This window comes from Bufo gargarizans, chromosome 7 (genome assembly GCF_014858855.1).
Source record: "Bufo gargarizans isolate SCDJY-AF-19 chromosome 7, ASM1485885v1, whole genome shotgun sequence".
NCBI lineage: Eukaryota > Metazoa > Chordata > Amphibia > Anura > Bufonidae > Bufo > Bufo gargarizans.
In genome coordinates this window covers 17,179,919-17,205,313 of record NC_058086.1, presented here as the reverse complement: position 1 = coordinate 17,205,313, position 25,395 = coordinate 17,179,919, and the positions used below count along the sequence as shown (strand labels likewise).

The 25,395-nt window shown below is 45.4% G+C and overlaps 1 protein-coding gene across 1 annotated transcript; it reads right to left on the bottom strand.

Annotated features, from left to right (window-relative positions):
• Nucleotides 1-909: 909 nt before the first annotated feature.
• LOC122943485 (thiosulfate sulfurtransferase-like) lies at nucleotides 910-17,055 on the bottom strand. Its single transcript, XM_044301263.1, has 2 exons — nucleotides 16,365-17,055; nucleotides 910-1,554 (listed from the first exon to the last, which is right to left on the bottom strand). Exons 1-2 carry the CDS (start codon nucleotides 16,954-16,956, stop codon nucleotides 1,259-1,261), a joined length of 888 nt encoding a protein of 295 aa, XP_044157198.1. The 5' UTR covers nucleotides 16,957-17,055; the 3' UTR covers nucleotides 910-1,258.
• Between the last annotated feature and the right edge of the window lie 8,340 nt (nucleotides 17,056-25,395).

The window sequence follows — 25,395 nt, the reverse complement described above, 5'->3', positions numbered from 1 at the left end:
GATCCTTACTATTCAAGTGAACACACCTGCTCATTGTTGGCATTGACAAACAGAGAAGAGAAGGCAGTGCTTGTATCAGCGCCGCATTCTCTTCAAACAGACTGCTGGCACCTCTGCTGATCTCATATTGATGACCTATCCTCAGGATAGGTCATCAATATAAAAAAGGGACAACTCCTTTAAGTATTGTAGCTATTCCCTGGCTTTGGCTGTGTGTCATCCTTCCTACAGTAGATGTGCTATCATTAATGTGGTTTCCGGTATAGGTCAACTGCAGCTACATTATACCCATCATCTTTCAATGTTATGTATACTACATGGACAAAATGTATATATGTGGATAGAGGTATATAAGGCTCTTATTTTTACATGTAAAATATATTTTTATTTATTCATATCATTATTAAAAGACTGATACAATTATCCAACACCAGAGAAATTAACATTAGTTATATGTCTACCACCATAATCCGGTATTTGTTAGATATTAAAATTTTTCTATTCAATTCTAACATCCACTTTTGCAGCTTAAGGCCTCTTTCACACTACCGTTTTTTTTTACCGTTTTGCGGTCCGTTTTTTGCGTTCCGTATACGGTCCGTATACGGAACCATTCATTTCAATGGTTCCGCAAAAAAAACGGAATGTGTTCCGTATGCATTCCGTTTCCGTATTTCCGTTTTTCCGTTCCGTTGAAAGATAGAACATGTCCTATATTTGGCCGCAAATCACGTTCCGTGGCTCCATTCAAGTCAATGGGTCCGCAAAAAAAACTGAACACATACGGAAATGCATCCGTATGTCTTCCGTTTCCGTTCCGTTTTTTCTGAACCATCTATTGAAAATGTTATGCCCAGCCCAATTTTTTCTATGTAATTACTGTATACTGTATTTGCCATACGGAAAAACGGAACGGAACAACGGAACGGAAACGGAACCACAACGGAAGCAAAAAAAACGGAACAACGGATCCGTGAAAAACGGACCGCAAAACACTGAAATGGACATACTGTAGTGTGAAAGAGGCCTAAAACAAAGGTGACGAGCAAAATGGCTGCAATAAGTGAATATACAAATGACTATTTCTGTAAATAAAAGAAACATAATCACCATCCTTTGTTTTCTTCGCTAACATTTCATTTCCTAAATTTTTGAGTAGAAATCCTATAGTTGACTATTCATTTATTTTTATTTTTTTGTTATACTGACCCAATAATCATGTAACACTCGTAGTAATAGTACATCATTATCTTATTCCTCACTTGCCATCATTCCACAGAGTGACTCTGTCTTCTGGTTTAGCCCTATGGAACCACTCAAACCACGAGCCATCATAGATAGCAGTATCTTCCTTGCCCAGAATGAATGAAGCCAGTGCCAGCTGGCACGCGGTAACGCCACGTCGACAAGTAATAGTCAGAGGCTTCTTCAGATCAATTCCCTTTTCTTGAAAAAGTTGCTTCATTTCATCTGGGGACTTCTCAAACCCTTCTTCTGTCAAGAAGCTTGTAAATACGAGGTTTAAGGATCCAGGAATGTGACCAGGAAATATCACTACAAGGAATAAATGGAGATAGGTTATTATTTTAGTAAGAACTACAATTCTTAGCATACCGTTTGAAGCTTCTGAAGGTGTACATGTGCAGGAAGGACGATCGTGAGCCATGAATATCTTTGGTGGCCCATACACATTACACATTAGTCTAAGGGCTTGTTCACACGAACGCGTGAAGCCTGTGCTGTGGACCGCAAATTGCGGTCCGCAATGCACGGGCACCATCCGTGGGGCAGGCACATGGGGATCGCAGACCCATTCACTTGAATGGGTCTGCGATCCTTCTGTCCCACAAAAAGATAGAGCAAGTTCTATCTTTTTGCGGTGCGGAGGTACGGAACAGAACCCCAGAAAGCACTGTGTAGTGCTTATGTAGTGTTCCGTTCCTCTGTACCGCACCTTTCTGCATCTCTGGATTTGCGGACCCATTGAAATGAATGGGTCCGCCTCTGTGATGCAGAATGGCCATTAAACGATGCCCGTCTATTGCGGGTCCGCAATACGGCAACGGGCTTCACACGTTCGTTTTTTTTTTCTGTTTACGGGACGTTTTTTGCGTTCCGTATACGGAACCATTCATTTCAATGGTTCCGCAAAAAAACTGAATGTACTCCGTATGCATTCCGTTTTCGCATTTCCGTTTTTCCATTCTGTTGAAAGATAAAACATGTCCTATTATTGCCCGCAAATCACCTTCTGTCGCTCCATTTAAGTCAATGGGTCCGCAAAAAAAACAGAACACATACGGAAATGCATCCGTATGTCTTCAATATCCGTTCGGTTTTTGCGGAACCATCTATTGAAAATGTTATGCCCAGCCCAATTTCTTCTATGTAATTACTGTATACTGTATATGCCATACGGAAAAACGGAATGGAAAAACGGAACGGAAACAAAAAACGGAACAACGGATCCGTGAAAAACGGACCACAAAACACTGAAAAAGCCATACGGTTGTGTGAAAGAGGCCTAAAGGTGACCAAAATAGACAATTTCAATCAAAATGAACATTTGACGGTAAGGTTTAACAACAAACTACCATTTTAGCTAACCAATGACAAACCATTACCGTTTGAAAAGAAGTCGCCTATGTTTAATATTTTCGTCAAATAGTCGGGCAAAAGATCTTTCGTTCAAAGAAAGATAATTCATAAACAAAGGATATTTCTTTGAAAAAACTTTCCCAGGAAGATGTTTCGTCCATCACCTGTTTCATTGAACATGTATGGGCAGTTTGATCAACTGTAAAGCCAATATGAACTAAAATGTGCATGGCCGTGTCTGTGAAACCAACGTTCACCAGATGTTTGTTTGTTCATCTGCTGTTCAACCATCAACCAACTTCTATCTAATGTACAGTATATGGTCAGATTTAGGGTGGGTTCACATCACGTTTTTCCCATCCGTTTAACGTATACAAAAAAGTATATGTTAACCGGATGCCTCAGACTGATGCCATACAGTAGCATCCTTCACCATTATTTAAAAAAAGACATGTTTTTGTTACCATTGAAAAAAAGAAGTATATATTTTTTTACCGGACTTTGCAGGATACAAGAACGTAGTGTGCTGTGTTTTTGTATCCTTTTTTTCTAAGGTATACGTCAAACGGAGGCATAAAACGTGATGTGGACCCACCCTTAGGGACCATATTCTGCTGGGGATCCAGGAGACCTTATACTATGGGGAGGAGGGAAGGGTTTTATTTATATAGAGGAACTCATGGTACTGGAGTGCTGGTCCTACAAAGAGCACACCGACCAGTAGCTGTTATATAGCCACGGCTGCACCTACCAGCAGGGTTGTACCATGCAGGGGCGGACTGGCCATAAACCCTACAATAAAAATTTCCTGATGAGCCGATAGCTAGGAGTGCCACCCAAGCCCTTCTCGTGGCCGCCAGCCAGGTACATGATGGTCCAATTCTCTCATACGCACCTGGCTATCAGAATCTACTGTATTGCAGTTACAAGGACAGCGATACAGTTGAATAGTGTGGCGCAGGTGACAGTATATTGTGCTGCATTGTGGTTTTTTGAGTCAACTGGGGTGGTATATTGCTCTTACCTACTTCTGCTGTCTCTGCCTAATTATGTTGTCCTGCCTTCTGTCAATTTGGACCCGCCTGCAACATGGGGCCACATTTAGTTACCAGTCCGCCACTGGTACCATGCCACAGATGTGAAGCATCATGTTAAAGGTTCCATAGTAGGTGAGGGTAACATCACAGGGGGGATAAGTCCCCTTTGTGGCATGTGGTGATGTCACAGTAGTAGAGATATCAAAGGAGTCATGCCACTAGAAGTATTTAGAGCACCATCACCATCGTTCTAGACCAGTAACTATTTTTTTCAAACACATCTCTAGCTCAAGAGACCAATACACAAAACACTTCTGAAAATAGTACTTCCATCCCTGGTAAAAATAATAAGTAAAGTTATAAGGTCCTTAAACATGGGCTGAGGATCAAAATATTTATCGGGTATGAGTGTTCATATTATTGCCACCTAATGGATTTCCATCAGGTAAGTGGCTGCAACATCAGAAGTGAGTTTCTGTCAGGTAAGTTGTTGGGACATCGAAGGGGAGTTTGGAGAGGTCAGCTAACATGAGTCCGTGACATCACAAGCAGACTTTCATCATGTGGCAGGTCTTACATGGCAAGTGTGTTTCCTTCAAGTAAGGCTACTTTCACACTAGCAGCACGGACCTCCAGCAGGCTGTTCCGTCGGGTGAACAGCCTGTCGGATCCGTCCTGCCGCTAGTGACCGTGTGCCCCCGGACTGCAGCTAAAACTACGACATGTCCGAAATTTTTTCCGTCAGCCTCTCGCCGTGCCTCCGCCGGAACTCCACCCCCGCCTCCATTATAGTCAATGGGGAGGGAGCTGCAGTCCGGGGGCACACGGTCACTAGCGGCAGGACGGATCCGACAGGCTGTTCACCCGACGGAACAGCCTGTCGGAGGTCCGTGCCTCTAGTGTGAAAGTAGCCTAAGGCCTCTTCCACACAACCATATGGCTTTTTCAGTATTTTGCAGTCTGCAAAAAATGGATCCACAAAAAATATGGATGACTTCCGTGTGCATTCCGTTTTTTTGCAGAACAGAACAGCTGGCCCCTGAACAGTACTATCCTTGTCCGCTAGGGCTCTTTAAGGCTACATGCACACGACCGTATGTGTTTTGCGGTCTGCAAATTGCGGATCCGCAAAAAAAAAACGGATGACATCCATATGCCATCCGTTTTTTTTTTTGCGGATCCATTGTAACAATGCCTAAAATGGACAAGAATAGGACATGTTCTATTTTTTTTGCGGGGCTACGGAACGGATATACTGATTTTTGCGTACACACTGAAATGAATGGGTCCGCATCTTATCCGCCCAAAAAAACGGAATGGACACGGAAACAAACAACGTTCGTGTGCATGTAGCCTAACATGAACGTTATTTGCGTTCCGTATATGGGCTTTTTTTTGCGTTCCGTATACGGTCCGTATACGGAACCATTCATTTCAATGGTTCCGCCAAAAAAACGGAATGTACTCTGTATGCATTCCGTTTCCGTATTTCCGTTCCGTTCAAAAATAGAACATGTCCTATTATTGCCCGCAAATCATGTTCCGTGGCTCCATTCAAGTCAATGGGTCACATACATGTTATTGCGGAACCATCTATTGAAAATGTTATGCCCAGCCCAATTTTTTCAATGTAATTACTGTATACTGTATGAGCCATACGGAAAAACAGAACAGAACTGGAAACACTACGAAAAAAAACACAGAAAAACGGATCCGGTTAAAATGGCCCGCAAAACACTGAAAAAGCAATACGGTCGTGTGAACGAGCCCTTATGCGGACAATAATAGGACATGTTCTATCTTAGAACGGAACGGAAAAATGGAAATGGAAGGCATACAGAGTACCTTCCATTTCTTTTGCGGATCCATTGAAATGAATGGTTCCGTATATGGAACGCAAAAAAAGGAACGTAAACGGGAAAAAAAAGTGTGCAAGAGGCCTAAGGCTAATTTCACACTAGCGTTTTTTGCGGATCCATCATGGATCTGCAAAAACGCTTCCATTAAAATAATACAACCGCATGCATCCGTCATGAACGTATCCGGTTGTATTATGTCTTCTATAGCCATGACGGATCCGTCTTGAACACCATTGAAATTCAATGGGGGACAGATCTGTTTTCTATTCTGCCAGATTGTGTCAGAGAAAACGGATCCGTCCCCATTGACTTACATTGTGTGCCAGGACGGATCCGTTTGGCTCTGCTTCATCAGGCGGACAGCAAAACACGTCAGGCAGCATTTTGGTGTCCGCCTCCAGAGCGGAATGGAGACTGATCGGAGGCAAACCGATGCATTCTGAGCGGATCCTTTTCCATTCAGAATTTATTAGGGCAAAACTGATCCGTTTTGGACCGCTTGTGAGAGCCCTGAACGTATCTCACAAACGGAAAGCCAAAACGCCAGTGTGAAAGTAGCCTTATGTGCTATGAAATCAGATGTGGTACAGTCCAGGAGGCGGTCCTATCAGTGATTGACAGCCATCTCTATATACACAGTCATAGAGGGAAGGCCGTCTATCACTAATAAGTTCTATGGAATCTTTTCCCATAAAACTAAATACCAATCTGCTCAGCTCCTCCGGCTCTATAACATGCTATGTGCAGATTATTTAGCATTTCCATGGTGACCGGTTCCCTTTAAACTTCTGTGACAGGTGTGATTCCATCGACAAGCTGCCTCAGGTAAGCTCCTTCCATCAGTAAGCAGCTGTAACATCACAAGTGTGTTTCCATGAGGCAAGCTGTTCTGACAGCACAAATGTGTTTTCGTCAGGTACTATAAGGTGCTGTGACATCACTAGTGTACTGTAAGGTGCTGTGACATCACTAGTGTACTGTAAGGTGCTGTGACATCACAAGTGGCTTTTATCAAGTGAAGGTGCTAGAATATCACAAGTGGATTTTAGTATATTAAGATGACTTGACATCAGAAGTGGGCGTCTGCCAGGTAAGGGTGCGTTCTGGATTCCGTTATGGCTTTACGTTATAACATGGTTATAACGGAAAATAACGGAATCCATAAGACGGAAGTAAAAACGGAAGCCTTAAGACTAAGAGGCATTCAGTTTTGATCCGTCTTAATAGAAGTCTATGGGAATCATAACGGATCCGCCTGGGTCCCGTTATGCAAGACGGAAAACAAAGTCCTGTCGACAGAACTTTTTTCTCCGTTCTGCATAACGGAAACCAGACGGATCCGTTATGCTTCCCCATAGACTTCTGTTAAGACGAAAAGCAAAACGGAATACCTTTTAAAGGCTTCAGTTTTGCATTCCGTCATAATACTAGTCTATGAGCAGCAGAACAGATCCGTCCTTCCGTCTTATGGATTCCGTTATATCCATTTTATAACGGAAAGCCATAACGGAATCCAGAACGCAGATGTGAACCCACTTAGCTGCTGTGATATCACAGCTGGGTTTCAAATGAATCAGTTAAGCAACTGTGACATCACAAATGTGTTTCCGTCATGTTCATTGCTGTGACATCAAAAGTGAATTTCCAAAAAGTGAGCAACTTTGACATCACTAGTCTGTTTCTGTAAGGTTTACTGCTGTGACATCACTAGTCTGTTTCTGTAAGGTACACTGCTGTGACATCACTAGTCTGTTTCTGTAAGGTACACTGCTGTGGCATCACTAGTGTGTTTCTGTAAGGTACACTGCTGTGACATCACTAGTCTGTTTCTGTAAGGTATACTGCTGTGACATCACTAGTCTGTTTCTGTAAGGTTTACTGCTGTGACATCACTAGTCTGTTTCTGTAAGGTTTACTGCTGTGACATCACTAGTCTGTTTCTGTAAGGTACACTGCTGTGGCATCACTAGTGTGTTTCTGTAAGGTACACTGCTGTGACATCACTAGTCTGTTTCTGTAAGGTATACTGCTGTGACATCACTAGTCTGTTTCTGTAAGGTTTACTGCTGTGACATCACTAGTCTGTTTCTGTAAGGTATACTGCTGTGGCATCACTAGTGTGTTCCTGTAAGGTATACTGCTGTGACATCACTAGTCTGTTTCTGTAAGGTTTACTGCCGTGACATCACTAGTCTGTTTCTGTAAGGTTTACTGCCGTGACATCACTAGTTTGTTTCTGTAGGGTTTACTGCTGTGACATCACTAGTGTATTTCTGTAAGGTTTACTGCTGTGACATCACTAGTCTGTTTCTGTAAGGTATACTGCTGTGGCATCACTAGTGTGTTCCTGTAAGGTATACTGCTGTGACATCACTAGTCTGTTTCTGTAAGGTTTACTGCCGTGACATCACTAGTTTGTTTCTGTAAGGTTTACTGCTGTGACATCACTAGTGTGTTTCTGTAAGGTTTACTGCCGTGACATCACTAGTTTGTTTCTGTAAGGTATACTGCTGTGACATCACTAGTTTGTTTCTGTAAGGTTTACTGCTGTGATATCACTAATGTGTTTCTGTAAGGTATACTGCTATCACCACATGTGTTTCTGTAAGGTATACTGCTATCACCACATGTGTTTCTGTAAGGTATACTGCTATCACCACATGTGTTTCTGTAAGGTTTACTGCTGTGACATCACTAGTGTATTTCTGTAAGGTACACTGCTGTGACATCACTAGTTTGTTTCTGTAAGGTATACTGCTGTGACATCACTAGTGTGTTTCTGTAAGGTTTACTGCTGTGACATCACTAGTGTGTTTCTGTAAGGTATACTGCTGTGACATCACTAGTGTGTTTCTGTAAGGTATACTGCTGTGACATCACTAGTGTGTTTCTGTAAGGTTTACTGCTGTGACATCACTAGTCTGTTTCTGTAAGGTTTACTGCTGTGACATCACTAGTGTGTTTCTGTAAGGTTTACTGCTGTGGCACCACTAGTGTGTCCCTGTAAGGTATACTGCTGTGACATCACTAGTGTATTTCTGTAAGGTACACTGCTGTGACATCACTAGTTTGTTTCTGTAAGGTATACTGCTGTGACATCACTAGTGTGTTTCTGTAAGGTTTACTGCTGTGACATCACTAGTGTGTTTCTGTAAGGTATACTGCTGTGACATCACTAGTGTGTTTCTGTAAGGTATACTGCTGTGACATCACTAGTGTGTTTCTGTAAGGTTTACTGCTGTGACATCACTAGTCTGTTTCTGTAAGGTTTACTGCTGTGACATCACTAGTGTGTTTCTGTAAGGTTTACTGCTGTGGCACCACTAGTGTGTCCCTGTAAGGTATACTGCTGTGACATCACTAGTGTGTTTCTGTAAGGTATACTGCTGTGACATCTCAAGTGTGTTTCTGTAAGGTATACTGCTGTGACATCACTAGTGTGTCCCTGTAAGGTTTACTGCTGTGACATCACTAGTGTGTTTTTGTCATATATACTGCTATCACCACATGTGTTTCTGTAAGTAAGGTATACTCCTGTTTTAGTATACTTTTTTTTTTTTTTTTTGCAATTTAGGTTTTATTTGTACAGGTAAAAACTGCAAAAACTGTCCTGTTTACCCGATGTAAAAAAAAAAGTCCAAACAGGCATAGCAGCGAAAGGGTTAAAACTGGATGCAAAACAGCAGCTGAAATCAACACTTTATATGATAAACATGCCAGGGTGTGGTACATCCACACCCTGCATATCAGACAGGCACATCCACTGGAACACAAAATCATATTCTTCGGTAGAAAAATTAAGAAAAAAACACTAAGGCTACTTTCACACTAGCGTTCATAGGTCCGTTCGTGAGCTCCGTTTGAAGGGGCTCACGAGCGGACCCGAACGCAGCCGTCCAGCCCTGATGCAGTCTGAATGGAGCTGATCCGCTCAGACTGCATCAGTCTGGCGGCGTTCAGCCTCCGCTCCGCTCGCCTCCGCACGGACAGGCGGACAGCTGAACGCTGCTTGCAGCGTTCAGCTGTCCGTCTGGCCGTGCGGAGGCGAGCGGATCCGTTCAGACTTACAATGTAAGTCAATGGGAACGGATCCGCTTGAAGATGACACCATATGGCTCAATCTTCAAGCGGATCCGTCCCCCATTGACTTTACATTGAAAGTCTGGACGGATCCGCTCAGTCTACTTTCACACTTAGAATTTTTTCTAAGTTATTAATGCAGACGGATCCGTTCTGAACGGAGCCTCCGTCTGCATTAATATGATCTGATCCGTTCAGAACGGATCCGATCGAACGCTAGTGTGAAAGTAGCCTTACATCGCTTCTTTCCTGTTCCACATACTGTATAGAGCCAACATGCTCCACAGCGCAGTACACAGTTATTACTGATTCCTGTACCCAGTGGGTCACAAAAGAATTTCCATATCACAAACACACACACATATATACACTAGTAGTAATGTCATAGAAAGCCAATGAACCTATGGAAAACCATAGATTAAACCCTTAAAGGGAGTTTCTACCTTTTGGATATTAATGACCTATCCTCCAGCTTGGTCATCAATGTCATATTGGTGAGGGTACGACGGCCTCCTCGATCAGCTGTTTGCATCCAACAGTGGATGGAGCCGGAAGCAGAATCGTCCGTCCACTGTGTAGTGGCAGTGCCGGTGGTCTGGCAGATTTCTATACCTTACCAAAACGCTATACTGGAAGTGACGCGGCCGCACAGGAATCAGCTGGAGGAGGGTATGTGCGGCGCTGCGCAAGCACACATCCACTGAATTAGCAAACAATCATTGCAGCGCATGCACGAAGAACTTCATGCGCGTGCATGAAACCGTACACCGCGCGTGCGCACTTAGGGGTAGGTACATTTTCCAGGACAAAATGTTCCATCAGATCTCCCTACCCCTGAGTGCGCACGCGCGCACAAATCATAAGGAGCAGTTAATCCTTACCGCAGAGCTGAGTGCAGAATATCGAGGTCACCACATAGCAGAGCTGAGTGTGGGGGGGGAGGAGGAGGGGAGGAGGAGAGGGGAGGAGGAGAGGGGAGGAGGAGGGGGGAGGAGGAGGGGAGGAGGAGGGGGAGGAGGGGAGGAGGAGGGGAGGAGGAGGGAGGAGGAGGGGGGAGGAGGGGGAGGAGGAGGGGGGAGGAGGGGGGAGGAGGAGGGGGAGGAGGAGGGGAGGGAGGAGGGGGAGGAGGAGGGGAGGAGGAGGGGAGGAGGAGGGGGAGGAGGAGGAGGAGGGGGAGGAGGAGGGGGGAGGAGGAGGAGGAGGGGAGGAGGAGGAGGGGGGAGGAGGGGGGAGGAGGAGGGGAGGAGGAGGGGGGAGGAGGGGGGAGGGGGGAGGAGGAGGGGAGGAGGAGGGGGAGGAGGGGGGGAGGAGGGGGGAGGAGGAGGGGAGGAGGAGGGGGGAGGAGGGGGGGAGGAGGAGGGGGAGGAGGGGAGGAGGGGGGGAGGAGGAGGGGAGGAGGAGGAGGGGAGGAGGAGGAGGGGAGGAGGAGGAGGGGAGGAGGAGGAGGGAGGGAGGAGGAGGAGGGGAGGAGGAGGGGAGGAGGAGGGGCAGGGGGGGGAGGGGGGGAGGGGGGCTGTGCGCTTATGTGGATAGGGGGCTCTGTCCTTAGGGGTACTGTGCGCTTATGTGATGGGGGCTCTGTGTTTTGGGGGCTGTGCGCTTATGTGGATAGGGGGGCTCTGTCCTTAGGGGTACTGTGCGCTTATGTGATGGGGGCTCTGTGTTTTGGGGGCTGTGCGCTTATGTGGATAGGGGGGCTCTGTCCTTAGGGGTACTGTGCGCTTATGTGATGGGGGCTCTGTGTTTAGGGGGGCTGTGCGCTCATGTGATAGGGGGGCTCTGTCCTTAGGGGTACTGTGCGCTTATGTGATGGGGGCTCTGTGTTTAGAGGGGCTGTGCGCTCATGTAATAGGGGGGCCGTGCGCTTATGTGATAAGGGGGCTCTGTGTTTAGGGGGGATGTGCGCTTATGTGATAGGGGGGCTCTGTGCTTAGGGGCGCTGTGTGCTTATGTGATAGGGGGCTCTGTGTGTAGGGGGGCTGTGTGCTTAGGGGCGCTGTGCGCTTATGTGGATAGGGGGCTCTGTGCTTAGGGGAGCTGTGCACTTATGTGGATGGGGGGGCTCTGTGCGCTTATGTGATAGGGGGGCTCTGTGCGCTTATGTGATAGGGGGGCTCTGTGTTTAGGGGGGCTGTGCGCTTATGTGATAGGGGGGCTCTGTGTTTAGGGGGGCTGTGCGCTTATGTGATAGGGGGGCTCTGTGTTTAGGGGGGCTGTGCTCTTATGTGATAGGGGGGCTCTGTGTTTAGGGGGGCTGTGCGCTTATGTGATAGGGGGTGCTAAAAAATTCTTTAATAAAAAATGGTCCAGTGTGCGGTTCCAAAGTCCGCCCGGACCACAGAAACCTCGGAAGGCTACACTTCCCTTCAAGCTGACTTTGTAACAGCACACTGGGCCATTGTGAACGGATTTACGCTGGACACATGATAACTCAATGTAAGTTTTTTATGTTAGTTTTTTTTGTAATTCTTTTGACTTGTGATTGCTTTTATACATATGCTTGACGGCTGAGATGTGGTGGTCTTCCATGTGGATGGTCTGATGGCGACATATATAGTTTGACGGATCGGACATCATTACACGCAGTTCCCTAGGCGCAAGGCAGGCATGCACTAATTTTCTTTTACACTTACACATACTTCACTATATGATATTTCTTGTTTTTAATTTGAATATACTATTCTGAGTAGGGTTGAGCGAACCCGAACTGTACAGTTCGGGTTTGTACCGAACTTTAGGATTTTTGGAACCCGGACCCTAAAGTTTGGGTTTGGGGTTCGGCAAGTTAATGGCGCTTTTTGAAAGGCTGCAGAGCAATCAATCAACTAGTGCTTAACTTGTGTGCCCTTAGAAACCATTACAGCAATGTCTACTAATGGCATGTCTGTGATTGGCCAGTGCAGCATATGACCCAGCCTCTATATAAGCTGGAGTCAGGTAGCGCTGCACGTCACTCTGCTGTGCTTATTGTAGGGAGAGGATGCTGCTGATGTGAGGGAGAGAATAGGACAGAATCTTTAATCTGAAGTGCTTGTTAACTCTTAGCGATCTACCTAGATTTAGTTGTGTGGGTGCAGTGCACAATCTATTTACCCTGCCCTGAGCCCAGTGACACAGAAAAATAACTTTTATCTGTCTGTTAGTTAGGTGGGCGGCGGCGGCCATTTAAGTTCAGTGCACCAGCACAGCATATGTGCATTTGTGACAGTCAAATATAAGCTTGAAATACTGCAATTATATACTGGGTTTCAAAAAGCCACCCATTTTTGGCAACACCCTCCATCTGGGGTCTTTGCAGCATTTGTCAGTGTGAAATTTAAGCTTGAAATACTGCAATAATTTTCAGGGTTTTAAAAAACACCCATTTTGGGCAAAATACTAAATTTGCGGTCTTTGCTGCTTCTGTCAGTGTGAAATACACGTGTTAGATACTGCTGTTATATTCTGTTCTTCTAAAAACACTCAAGATCTTAAATTTGCAGAGAATGAGGAGAGCGTCAAATAAGGGACGTGGCTCTGGTTGTGGTGCTGCTGGTGGAGCTCCTGTTGCAGGGAGAGGACGTGGTCGATCTGTGCCAGCTACACGCACAAGTGAAACACCTTCCTCAGGTGCGAGTAGGCGATAGAACCTTCAGAGTTATTCGGTCGGGCCTAATTCGGCTCTACGAATGGTGAGGCCTGAACAAGTACAGGCGATAGTAGATTTGGTTGCTGACAGTGCCTCCAGTTCCTTCACATTGTCTCCCACCCAGTCTCCTGCTGAAAGATCCGAGTTGGCACCTGCAGCCCATGGCCATCAGTCTTTCACCTCACTCCCTTGCAAATCAGCTAAGCAGTCAGAGCCCCAAGTCATGCAGCAGTCTCTTCTGCTTTTTGATGACTCTGTTAGCAGGGTTTCCCGGGGCCATCCACCTAGCGATGCCCCAGAAGTGGAAGAGATTGAGTGCACCATTGCCCAACCACTTATGTATCAAGATGAGTACATGGGAGGACCATGGCAGCACATGTCGGATGATGACAAAACACAGGTGCCAACTGCTGGGGCTTTCTGCAGTGTGCAGACCGACAAGGAGGGGTGAAGACTGGGTGGAAGATGATGTGGAGGACAATGCGATGAGGTCCTTGACCCCACATGTAATCAAGGTCAGGCGCGTGACCTGTGTAGTTCGGAGGAAGAGGCGGTAGTCGCACAGAGCCACCAGCACAGCAGAAGAGGGAGCAGGGTGCAAAAGTGGAGCGACTGTCCTCTAGACAGTACGCCTGCTACTGTCCACCACACCAAGGGACTGAGCACACCAAAGCCAGCTCTAAGGAGTTCCCTGGCGTGGCAGTTCTTCAGACAATGTGCTGACGACAAGACACTGCAGCTGGTGTATTATCTGAACGTGTGTTTAGCATGGCAGGGAGCCCCCCTATCACATGAGCGCACAGCCCCCTAAACACAGAGCCCCCTATCCACATAAGCACACAGCCCCCCTAAGCACAGATCCCCCCTATCACATAAGGGCACAGAGCCCCCTATCACATAAGCGCACAGTGCCCCTAAACACAGAGCCCCCCTATCCACATAAGCGCACAGCGCCCCTAAACACAGAGCCCCCCTATCACATGAGTGCACAGCCCCCTAAACATAGAGCCCCCTATCCACATAAGCCAAAGCCCCCCTAAGCACAGATCCCCCTATCAAATAAGCGCACAGATCCCCCCTATCACATAAGCACACAGCCCCCCTAAGCAGAGAGCCCCCCATCCACATAAGCGCACAGCCCCCCTAAGCACAGATCCCCCCTATCACATAAGCGCACAGTGCCCCTAAACACAGAGCCCCCTATCACATAAGCGCACAGTGCCCCTAAACACAGAGCCCCCCATCACATAAGCACACAGCCCCCCTAAGCACAGATCCCCCCTATCACATAAGGGCACAGAGCCCCCTATCACATAAGCGCACAGTGCCCCTAAACACAGAGCCCCCCTATCCACATAAGCGCACAGCGCCCCTAAACACAGAGCCCCCCTATCACATGAGTGCACAGCCCCCTAAACACAGAGCCCCCTATCCACATAAGCCAAAGCCCCCCTAAGCACAGATCCCCCCTATCAAATAAGCGCACAGATCCCCCCTATCACATAAGCACACAGCCCCCCTAAGCAGAGAGCCCCCCATCCACATAAGCGCACAGCCCCCCTAAGCACAGATCCCCCTATCACATAAGCGCACAGTGCCCCTAAACACAGAGCCCCCTATCACATAAGCGCACAGTGCCCCTAAACACAGAGCCCCCCTATCCACATAAGCGCACAGCGCCCCTAAACACAGAGCCCCCCATCACATGAGTGGACAGCCCCCTAAACACAGAGCCTCCTTTCCACATAAGCGCATAGTCCCCCTAGACAAGGAGCCCCCCTATCCACATAAGCGCTCAGTGCCCCTAAACACAGAGCCCCCCTATCCACATAAGCGCTCAGTGCCCCTAAACACAGAGCCCCCCTATCCACATAAGCGCACAGTGCCCCTCCCCCTCGTCTCTCTCTCACCTAGGACTACTAGCTTGATACAGCATTTTTCCACGCACAGGACACTGAGCATGTATTATGCAAATGTAGGTGGGTCCTGGACGTCTCCTCGTATTTTAATATAGACGTGTCAGGACATACAAATAGTAAAAAGTTTCAGGATAGTGACTGGATATTTGAAGAGGTGTGTTCCTGTGTGTGAGGCTGCTGATTGGTGGATTTCCGGGTGTGTGAAAGCAGCGAGAGGAGAATCACATCTTGATAAGGTCCACCAGAATGACAGAACACCGGTGTTCTGCGGCTCAGGTCCTATTAAAATGAATGTAGTACGATGTCATGGTCACTACACAGTGGATGGGAGGTGGGTGTTGGACCCCTACAGATCCCCTGGATAGATTAATATCTAAAAGGTGGAAACCCCCTTTAAAGCACTATAAGGACCTCCAGACATGGCATTCAGCCAGTTCCCCCAGGTTCTCCAGATCCGGTTGTTAAAAGTACAGCGGCAGCTGGAGATGAGCACTTCCATTCCATCGTTTAGCTCCTTAGGCTTTTTAAAAGTTGGGTGGTATATGTGTGTATTGTATATTTGGTGTATTTATGTGTATGTGTGTTGCATATATATGGTGTATGTATATGTAAACATGTGTCGTGACGCCGCATGTCCGCCGTTGAGTAGGGAACCTGTTAAAAATTTGAATCCCACCCCTGAGGACCGCCCAAAAACCCATACACAGTCTAATAAGAGATATTCTATAGATTGTAAAAGTACCAGGACATTTTACATCAGTTATTTCCTGCAACAAAATTGTATGCAAATTCATGTATTTCACATTTTGAACAAAAAATAGGCCGTGGGGCATACAGTACATGCCCACCACATATTTCCCTAAAATGCACAGATTTGGTCCCCATATTTTGTAGCATGTGTGTTTGAATTTCTAAATCCCCTCGCACTTTACAATGGCTTTTTTACAGCAAAAACACAACCTTTTGAATGTGGATAAAATGTACCACAAATGGTCCAACAGGGACTTACCAGTATAAACATCATCTCATCTGCCTCCTGTGCTGTGAGGGGGTTAATGCTGGACTGTAGCTACTTACATAGCTGTTAATTATATACAGCTCAGTAGCTACTTGTTCTAAAGCTTCTGTCAGCTAGAAGGACAGTCACCTGTTCTGCTTCCAAACAGAGACACGTAGACTGTCCACATGCTGTTACATATCTTGCCATGTATTAAATTATGCTACTTGCTACTTGAAGTCTCACCTTCTCCAGGTTCTGGCTCTGTACCCTTGTATCGCCCTTCAGAACGTGAATCTACCAGCTGAAATTCTTTTGTATTCATGTTCCTCTGAATGTCCTCAAATGTCTTCACCAGGGCAGGGTTCAGCACTGCTCGAAAAGACTCCGGCTTCGGCTTCACCACCTCTGATGTCACAGGAAGGCCTTGCATTACCCAGTTTCTGAAGCCCCCATTCAGAACAGATACCTTACTGTGCCCGAATACCCTAAACATCCACCAGGCTCTTGCAGCGTAATAAACACCAACTTGATCAGCATCATAAATCACAACATGAGTATCATTGTTAATGCCAAGATTGCCCACGTATTTGGCAAAATAAGACTCACTGGGGATCATCACTTCATATGGAGATGTCTGGTCTTTGCATTCATCTATGTCAAAATACAAAGCTCCTGGTATATGTTTTTCTTCATACTCCTTCCGTCCATCTCTGATAGGTGGGTAGTAGAAGGAAGCATCCAGAACACATAGAGCTGGACCTGGTTTGCAGGTTTTCAAGGCCTCAGAGAGCCAGTTTATGGACACCAGGGCTCGGGAGAGAAGTTGCTGAGACATGCTGCAAGTTCTCTCTATGGTTTGGCAGAGTCCAGTGTGTTTTTTTTATAGCATGGAGATTAGGTGCAGGCGTACAACGCACACTTGGATTGCTTCCCGGAAGCTAAACTACAGCGCTGTATTTGTCAAACTTTTTCTACCTCCTCAGCCTTTTTTTTTAAACTGCATCACGAGTTACAGTCTGTGCTTCAGCTGAGAAATCTGTACAAGTATAAGGTGCAAAACACGTGCAGAAGAATATGGCATACCTCCCAAGTGTACCTCTTTTCGAGGGACAGTCTCTACTTTTGACCCAAGTCCCTTTGTCCCTCTTTGCTCCTTAAAGGGGTTATCCCATGACTAATGTAAACAATATAAATCAGACATCATATAGTACAAGTCTCTTTCTAACAAACTACCCTGTACCTCACATGGATCCAGAGATCTCCACATTCATTGCTCTGCTAGATTTATACCAAACTGACAGCTGAAGGGGAGTGTCTTCTCTGCTGCAGCTCAGGGGGCGTGTCTATGCTGCACCTATCACAGCTCAGGAGGCAGTTGAAGGATGAAACTGAGCATGTGCGGCCATCTCAGTGAGCAGGACAAAGAAATAAGAAAAAGACCAAACAGCAGGTGGTGCTATAGAGATACATTTTATTGGCTATACTAAATATTCAATTACATGCAATTACAAAAGAATTCAGATCCAGGTGCTGGTTTGAAAACTGTAGAATATTTTTTGTGGGACAACCCCTTAAAATGTCCCTCTTTTTGATCTGAAGTATAGATTTGCATTATTACATTTACATTATTGTTCCAGAAAGGGTTGTCTGGTTCCTCTCTGTATGTTAGACCCCCACCTTGTATATTATTTAATTATCTGATGGAATTCGGATTTTAGAAGTTTCTATATTCTGATAATTGTTGTACTATTGAGTAAAAGAAAACTAATAAAGTGTATAAATATGCCCAAAAAATTGATCTTTCACACAATGAACCATAAGTGTCCCTCTTTGACTTTCCAAAAAGTTGAGATGTATGATATGGGTGGTTGTGGGCTTCAACATAAGACTTTAATGTGAAACTAGCAGTAAACGGTGAATATAACTGAACAGAAAGCTAAATTCAGCAAACAATCCCGAGTTAACCCTGTCTTCAGCCCCACACCTGTGTGAGAGATGTCTCCCTCTCTCACACGTAGTCTCTCAGGGTATATCTCTGCACAGTGGAGAAGATTTATCAAAACTGGTGTAAAGCAGAACTGGCTTAGTTGCCCATAGCAACCAATCAGATTCCACTTTTCATTTTACAAAGGAGTTCTGAAAAATGAAAGTTAGAACATGATTGGTTGCTATGGGCAACTAAACCAGTTTTCCTTTGAACCAGTTTTGATAACTCTCACCCAATATCCCTTAAAAATAACCAAGGACCTAGGAACAGCTTATGAGATATTTTAACTGAATAACTGACTAACTTTAGGGGGAAATGACGCTTAAAAAACAACGTTTCATTCCTTTACCACACCCAAGAGTACTTCCCGCCCTAGGAAGGGCTACGTCCACCGTCCGTTGTGTGCACACATGTGCCACTATGGTCGACAGATCTCAGGTGCTCATCTCTGGATTCCCTGTTGCTGAACAAATGTTGGAATCCCCTGGTCCAGCTCTCACCCTCATCTGTGGCCTTCTCTGTTGGTAGAAGATGCTCCTTCAATAGTCCAGGTCCTCCACCTCTCTCCCCTGGGTCCTGGCTTTCTCCAGATAGCTGCCTACATATGGGATCGCTCCCTCTGCTATCTTGGGGGTAATCCTGTGGCATTACACAAGTACCCCCTATAATCATTTACCTATTCTGGGAGCTATGTCAGCTACTTGATCTTTAAACCACAAGTGAATTTTGTATTTTTTAGACTCCACTCCATGTTTGCAGAGGCTTCGAAGTGGCGAGCAGCAGAGTACCGCTCACAGTCACAGGGGCTTAGAAAACAACCAGTGCTGGAGGAGACGCATGCCTGTCGGTGGATAGTGCCCGTTGATACCTCTGGTGGAGCAGAGGGCCCATTACTCTGATATTAAGATACATAGATCAAATTCAAAATAACAAATCATAACTCCATCAACAACTGTATTTCAAATAATCATCAATTTTATTAGTACTCACAGAGTTTTTTCTTACATACCAGGGGCTTGCCACCGGATCTGGTTGATCTTCTGATGAGGCTATTAGACTATGTGTTGAGGCACAATTATTTTTCATTTAAATATCAGCATTATTTACAAAAGCGAGGAGTGGCGATGGGTGCGACATGCGCACCCTCGTATGCAAATCTATTTTTAGGGAATTGGGAACGACAGGTTGTACAGGTATCTATGGATAAAGTGGATGGGGAGGTAATTTCATGGATGCGATTTATAGATGATGAGACTCTCGCAGGGGTCACGAGAGTCTTTGAATTTGTTTTTGGAAAAGCTGAATAAGAATGAATGGAACATCATCTTAACTAATACGGTGAGTCAAAAGGAGATAGAATTTTTGGATATAAGTATCAAAATAACAACAAATGGTGACCTGGGAACTTCGGTCCATAGAAAATCTACTGTCGTCAACTCTCTGCTTCATGCTACCTCCTTTCACCCTAAGCATCAGAAAAGCTCAATACCCTTTGGCCAATTTTTAAGGGCAAAACATATTTGTACATCAAGAGAAGACTTTGAAAGGGAGTCGGATACCCTAAAGAACCGATTTACACAACGTGGTTACAATCAATGCGACATACAACATGGGTATATGCGTGCTATTAATACGTCGAGGGAGTCTCTACTATCTTCAAAAACTCAAAATGACTCATCAGCGCTGTCCACTGTACGTATGATAACCAACTACAATACACAGTGGCACAGCATGAGAGGTATTTTTAAAAAATTCTGGCCAATTTTGAAATCGGATGTTGATTTGGGAAGAATATTAACACCCACCCCTATGTTTGTGGCGAAACGCAGTAGGAATCTTAAGGATATCCTGGTGAGGAGCCACTACATACCACCTAAATCTGGATTTATATTTGAATCCAAGGGCCCCAAATAGGGATCAGTACCATGTGGACTCTGTACAACATGTAGAGCCATCGTGAAGACCAAAACCTTTGAGGATTCCTCTGAGAAAGTGAGTTAAAATATTGTACATTTTATTAACTGTAGTGTTACAGGTGTTATATATAATGCCACATGTCCGTGTGGCCTGATATATATTGGTATGACGACCCATGGATTACGGATTCGCATACAAGAACATCAAAAAGATATTCGGGCGGCAGCTAAGATAGGTGATGAGGACAGGGACAAACTTTTAAAGCTCAAACCGATTGCGAAACATTTTCGCCAAAAACACAACAATTGTTGGCAAGATCTAAAATTTAGGGGGATAGATAGGGTCTCCCTCGGTGCGCGGGGTGGAAACCTATTCAGATGACTGGAGCAGGTTGAAAGCAAGTGGATTGTGAAATTGAATACGCAAACACCATATGGCCTAAATGATAAGATCCCATTTGCTTTGTTCTTGCAGGGTGCAGCATCATCCTTGAATTGTGGTGTTTTAAGTAGTGTAATAATAATAAAAACTTATTGTTTTAGTATCCCTCTAGCCGGGATTGTGTGGTCATGAGTTGTGATAGTTACTAATGTGTCTTCTCCCTTACCTTCATATGTAGGATATATGTGTGATATGACCATGGAATAAGAACATTGGAAGCCCATCTCCTCCATGATGCCTTTGTCACCATTATTTGCACCTAGTGGGCTCTGTGTTAGACACATATAAGTTATAATATGATAACATTTTATAATTGGGTATAATCTATGTTTCCATATGGTGGTGGATGTGGGGGCTGGGCTTCGGGGTTGGGCGTTCCGATTTTTCCGGGGCGCGCACCCCTGGACCCCATGGATCCCCTACATTCACGAGTATATCCATCGATGTATAATTTTCTCCTTTTTTCTGAATTGTATTTCTGTAGGTTGTGATTTTGGACATTATCATTCTATGTTATGGACTGGAATGATAAGTCAGTATGGAGCACACACACATACAATCCATGTCATGCACGTGTGTATTAATTGGGTCTATGATATGGATTGTAGTGATGTAGGGGTATATATTTAGTACAATGGGTCACCCTGTGGTGGATCCGCTTAAAAGGTTGTAACAACACATGCACTGTCACTTTAAATGCATTGAGATAGATATAAAAAATGGAGGACTATATAATCAGGACAATTGATCATTATGTGACGAATTCGTCAACATTTTTAAATGATTGGATGCACTGTCACTTTAAATGAATTGTTGTAGCAAATTTCACTGTAATCTTATATATTACAATGACTTTAGATTTATTGTATTAATACAAGAGAACACTGTTATATTTGATGTCACGTATTAAGTATGGTATATTTCCTCTGGGATTCTAGTGAATATTTTATAGATGCAGTATACCTGTGTCTATTATCGTTGTGGTCTTTTAGACTTTGGGAGGGGGGAGATGGGTTTAGAATTGTGATATCACGGTCATAGTACAACTCTGTTTTTTACATGCAGCTCAAATGATGAGCTCAAATCCTGAATAATGGCGAAGTGTGAGGGTGATATTTGGACACACTGTAGGGTCGGATGAAGTCTATTCCCTTACTCAAGATGGTGTTCGTAGTGCGCGCGCCCTTCTGCTCAGCCACGGGCGTGCTGGCGCTGTCAGGGCTCTGACGTGGGACGCTCTGTGCTCCAAGGAGCGCGGCCATCCTGCGTCATCGCTGCGACCGCGAATGCAGGCACCAGCGGTGTGCGGAGGTTCGCGCTCCACATTAAATGAAATCGGTAATTTGAACTTGTGCAGATGAGGACTTATATCGCCCGTCCCATCACTGGTCTGAACATCACTTATTGGTTGAATGTATCAAACTCCGCCCACTCTTGTGGCCATATATACCTGGCTAGGTACCTAATATCATTACCCCTTGAAAAAGCTGACGGCGAAATGCGCGTCGGGGCACAGTCTGACGGGTTGTGGCAGATTTTTGGGTCAGTATGCTTATTTACCTGCTAGATAAATGTTATCCTATTATGGCAGTGTGTATGTTAAGGTCCGGTGGATCCAGGATCGGAAGTCTGATTCCGTGACCATACATTGTGGACAGGAGAACATTACTTGTATGCACTGATTGTATTTTCCCATATATACTGTTGCACTTGCACTTTATATGAATGAATTATAAATTGCCATATACCCGCAGTCTGATTAGGATTTTTAAATGTTCTTAATGTCTGTGAGGCCAGAAATGGTTATAACTCTGTGAGTACTAATAAAATTGATGATTATTTGAAATACAATTGTTGATGGAGTTATGATTTGTTATTTTGAATTTGATCTATGTATCTTAAGATTGGTTACGCTAAAGGTGATACCGGATCGCTTACGCAGTAAGTATAGGGAAACAAGTGTTGGTTGTTTACCATTAGGCCTCATGCACACAACCGTTGTGTGCATCCGTGGCCGTTGTGCTGTTTTCCGTTTTTTTTTTTCGCGGACCCATTGACTTTCAATGGGTCCGTGGAAAAATCGGAAAATGCACCGTTTTGCAGCCAAGACCGTGATCCGTGTATCCTGTCTGTCAAAAAAATAGGACCTGTCCTATTTTTTGGACGGACAACGGTTCACGGACCCATTCAAGTCAATGGGTCCGTGAAAAAACACGGACGCACACAAGATTGGCATCCGTGTCCGTGGCCGTAGGTTACTTTCATACAGACGGATCCGAAGATCCGTCTGAATAAAAGCTTTTTCAGAGCTGAGTTTTCACTTCGTGACCAGTGTGCGGCCTCCCTCGCCCCCCCCCCTCTATTGTATTAATACGTTGGTGGCACAGTGTGCGGCCTCCCCCGCCCCCCCTCCCTCCCTTGTAATAAGAACATTGGTGGCTAGTGTGCGGCCTCCTCCGGCCCCCCCCTCCCTCTATTATATTAATACGTTGGTGGCGCAGTGTGCGGCCTCCCCCGCCCCCCCTCCCTCCCTCTATTGTAATAAGAACATGTGGTGGCAGCGGAGTTCCGATCGGAGTCCCAGTTTAATCGCTGGGGCTCCGATCGGTAACCATGGCAACCAGGACGCTACTGCAGTCCTGGTTGCCATGGTTACTTAGCAATAGTAGAAGCATCATACTTACCTGCTGGCTGCTGCGATGTCTGTGTCCGGCCGGGAGCTCCTCCTACTGGTAAGTGACAGGTCTGTATGGCGCATTGCTAAATGAACTGTCACTTACCAGTAGGAGGAGCTCCCAGCCGGACACAGACATCGCAGCAGCCAGCAGGTAAGTATGATGCTTCTACTATTGCTAAGTAACCATGGCAACCAGGACTGCAGTAGCATCCTGGTTGCCATGGTTACCGATCGGAGCCCCAGCGATTAAACTGGGACTCCGATCGGAACTCCGCTGCCACCAATGATCGGGGGGGAGAGGGGAGGCCACACACTGGCCACCAATGTTCTTATTACAATAGAGGGAGGAATGGGGGGCCGGGGGAGGCCGCACACTGTGCCACCAACGTATTAATACAATAGAGGGAGGGAGGGGGGTCCGCACTGGCCACCAATGATATTCAAACTGGGGGGGGGGGTCTGCTGATCAGGGCCCCCTGTAAGAGATCGGGTGCTGCCAGGCAGCAGGGGGCAGTCATGTACACAGTTTGTAGTATATTTTAACTAGAAACGTCCCCATCACCATGGGAACGCCTCTGTGTTAGAATATACTGTCAGATATGAGTTTTCACGATGTAACTCACATCCGACAGTATATTCTAACATAGAGGCGTTCCCATGGTGATGGGGACGCTTCAAGTTAAAATATACCATCGGATTGGAGAAAACTCCGATCCGATGGTATAAATGGGACTCCAGACTTTACATTGAAAGTCAATGGGGACGGATCCGTTTGCAATTGCACAATATTGTGTCAACGTCAAACGGATCCGTCCCCATTGACTTGCATTGTAATTCAGAACGGATCCGTTTGGCTCCGCACGGCCAGGCGGACACCAAAATAACTTTTTTTTTATGTCCGTGGATCCTCCAAAAATCAAGGAAGACCCACGGACGAAAAAACGGATCATGGACCAACGGAACCCCGTTTTGCGGACAGTGAAAAAATACTGTCGTGTGCATGAGGCCTTACTCTGATAGACCCCAGAATGTCTGTGGTCTACTTGGGTGGAAGTCGGCTGATGAAGTCAGTGCCCAGCACAGGTGGCACAGGGGCGTCACTGCATTGTGCTGCCAGAGACGGACGGCAGGAAGAAGTGAGTGGGGACTGGGATAGGTGAGTTTCAGCTTTTTTAAAATTTCCATTTGTGCAGCAATTTTCTATGTTTGCATTTTCATTTTTTACTCCCTGCCTTCCCGGAGCCATAACTTTTCCGTTCACATAGACGTATGGGGGCTTTTTTTTGCGGGATAAGTTGCACTTTCTATTGGCACTATTTTATATCGCGAACGTTATAGCGGGAAGCTGAAAAGAATTCCAAATGGTGTGGAATTGGAAAAAAATTCAATTCCGCCAGATTTATGGGTTTTGTTTTTATGGTATTCCCTGTGCCGTAAAACAGACCTGTTACCTTAATTCTCCGGGTCAGTATGATTACAGCGAAACCACATTTATATAGTTTTTCTTGTGTTTGAAAATAAAAAAACTTTGGGAAAAATAAGTTTATTCTTTGCATCTCCATTTTTTGACCCTCATAACTTATTTATATTTACATCTAAAGAGCTGTGTGGGGGATAATTTTTTGCGGGCTGATCTGTAGTGTTTATTGATACCACTATGGGGTGTTGTATTACTTTTTAAAAAATTATTTTGGGAGGTGAATCGACAAAAAAACACTAAATCGGCTATATTGATTTTTTTTTTCATTATGAGTTTCACTGTATGAATAGCTACGACTATTTTTATATTTTTTATCTTTATTTTTACTTTTTTGACACTCAGGATAGGTCATCAATACCTGATCGGTGGGGGGCTGACACACAGCACCCCCTGCCAATCAGCTGTACGAAACCACATCAGCACTCGGGTGAGCGCCTCAGCCTCCCAAGAACAGCGCCCTCCAATGCATAGCGACTGTGCTTGCTATTGCAGCTCAGCCCCATTCACTTGACTGATTTATGTGACTGATTTATGTGATGTCAAATGACCTAGGGAGAGGTCGCAGTTCTCACTAAAATGCCGCAGTCTCTTCAAACAGCTGATCAGAGGGGTTGCCGGGTGTCAGATCTCTACTGATCTGATATTGATAACCTATCCTGAGGTTAAGTCATGAATATTAAAGGGCATCTGTCAGCAGATTTGTACCTATGAACCTGGCTGACCTGTCACATGTGCGCTTGGCAGCTGAAGACATCTGTGTTGGTCCCATGTT

Bases quoted from the DNA above. Each gene is read 5' to 3' on its own strand.
- LOC122943485 (XM_044301263.1), bottom strand. From the start codon at position 16,956: ATGTCTCAGCAACTTCTCTCCCGAGCCCTGGTGTCCATAAACTGGCTC. The intron at 1,555-16,364 runs GTGAGACTTCAA...TATTCCTTGTAG, and splicing joins AGAGCCAGAACCTGGAGAAG to TGATATTTCCTGGTCACATT.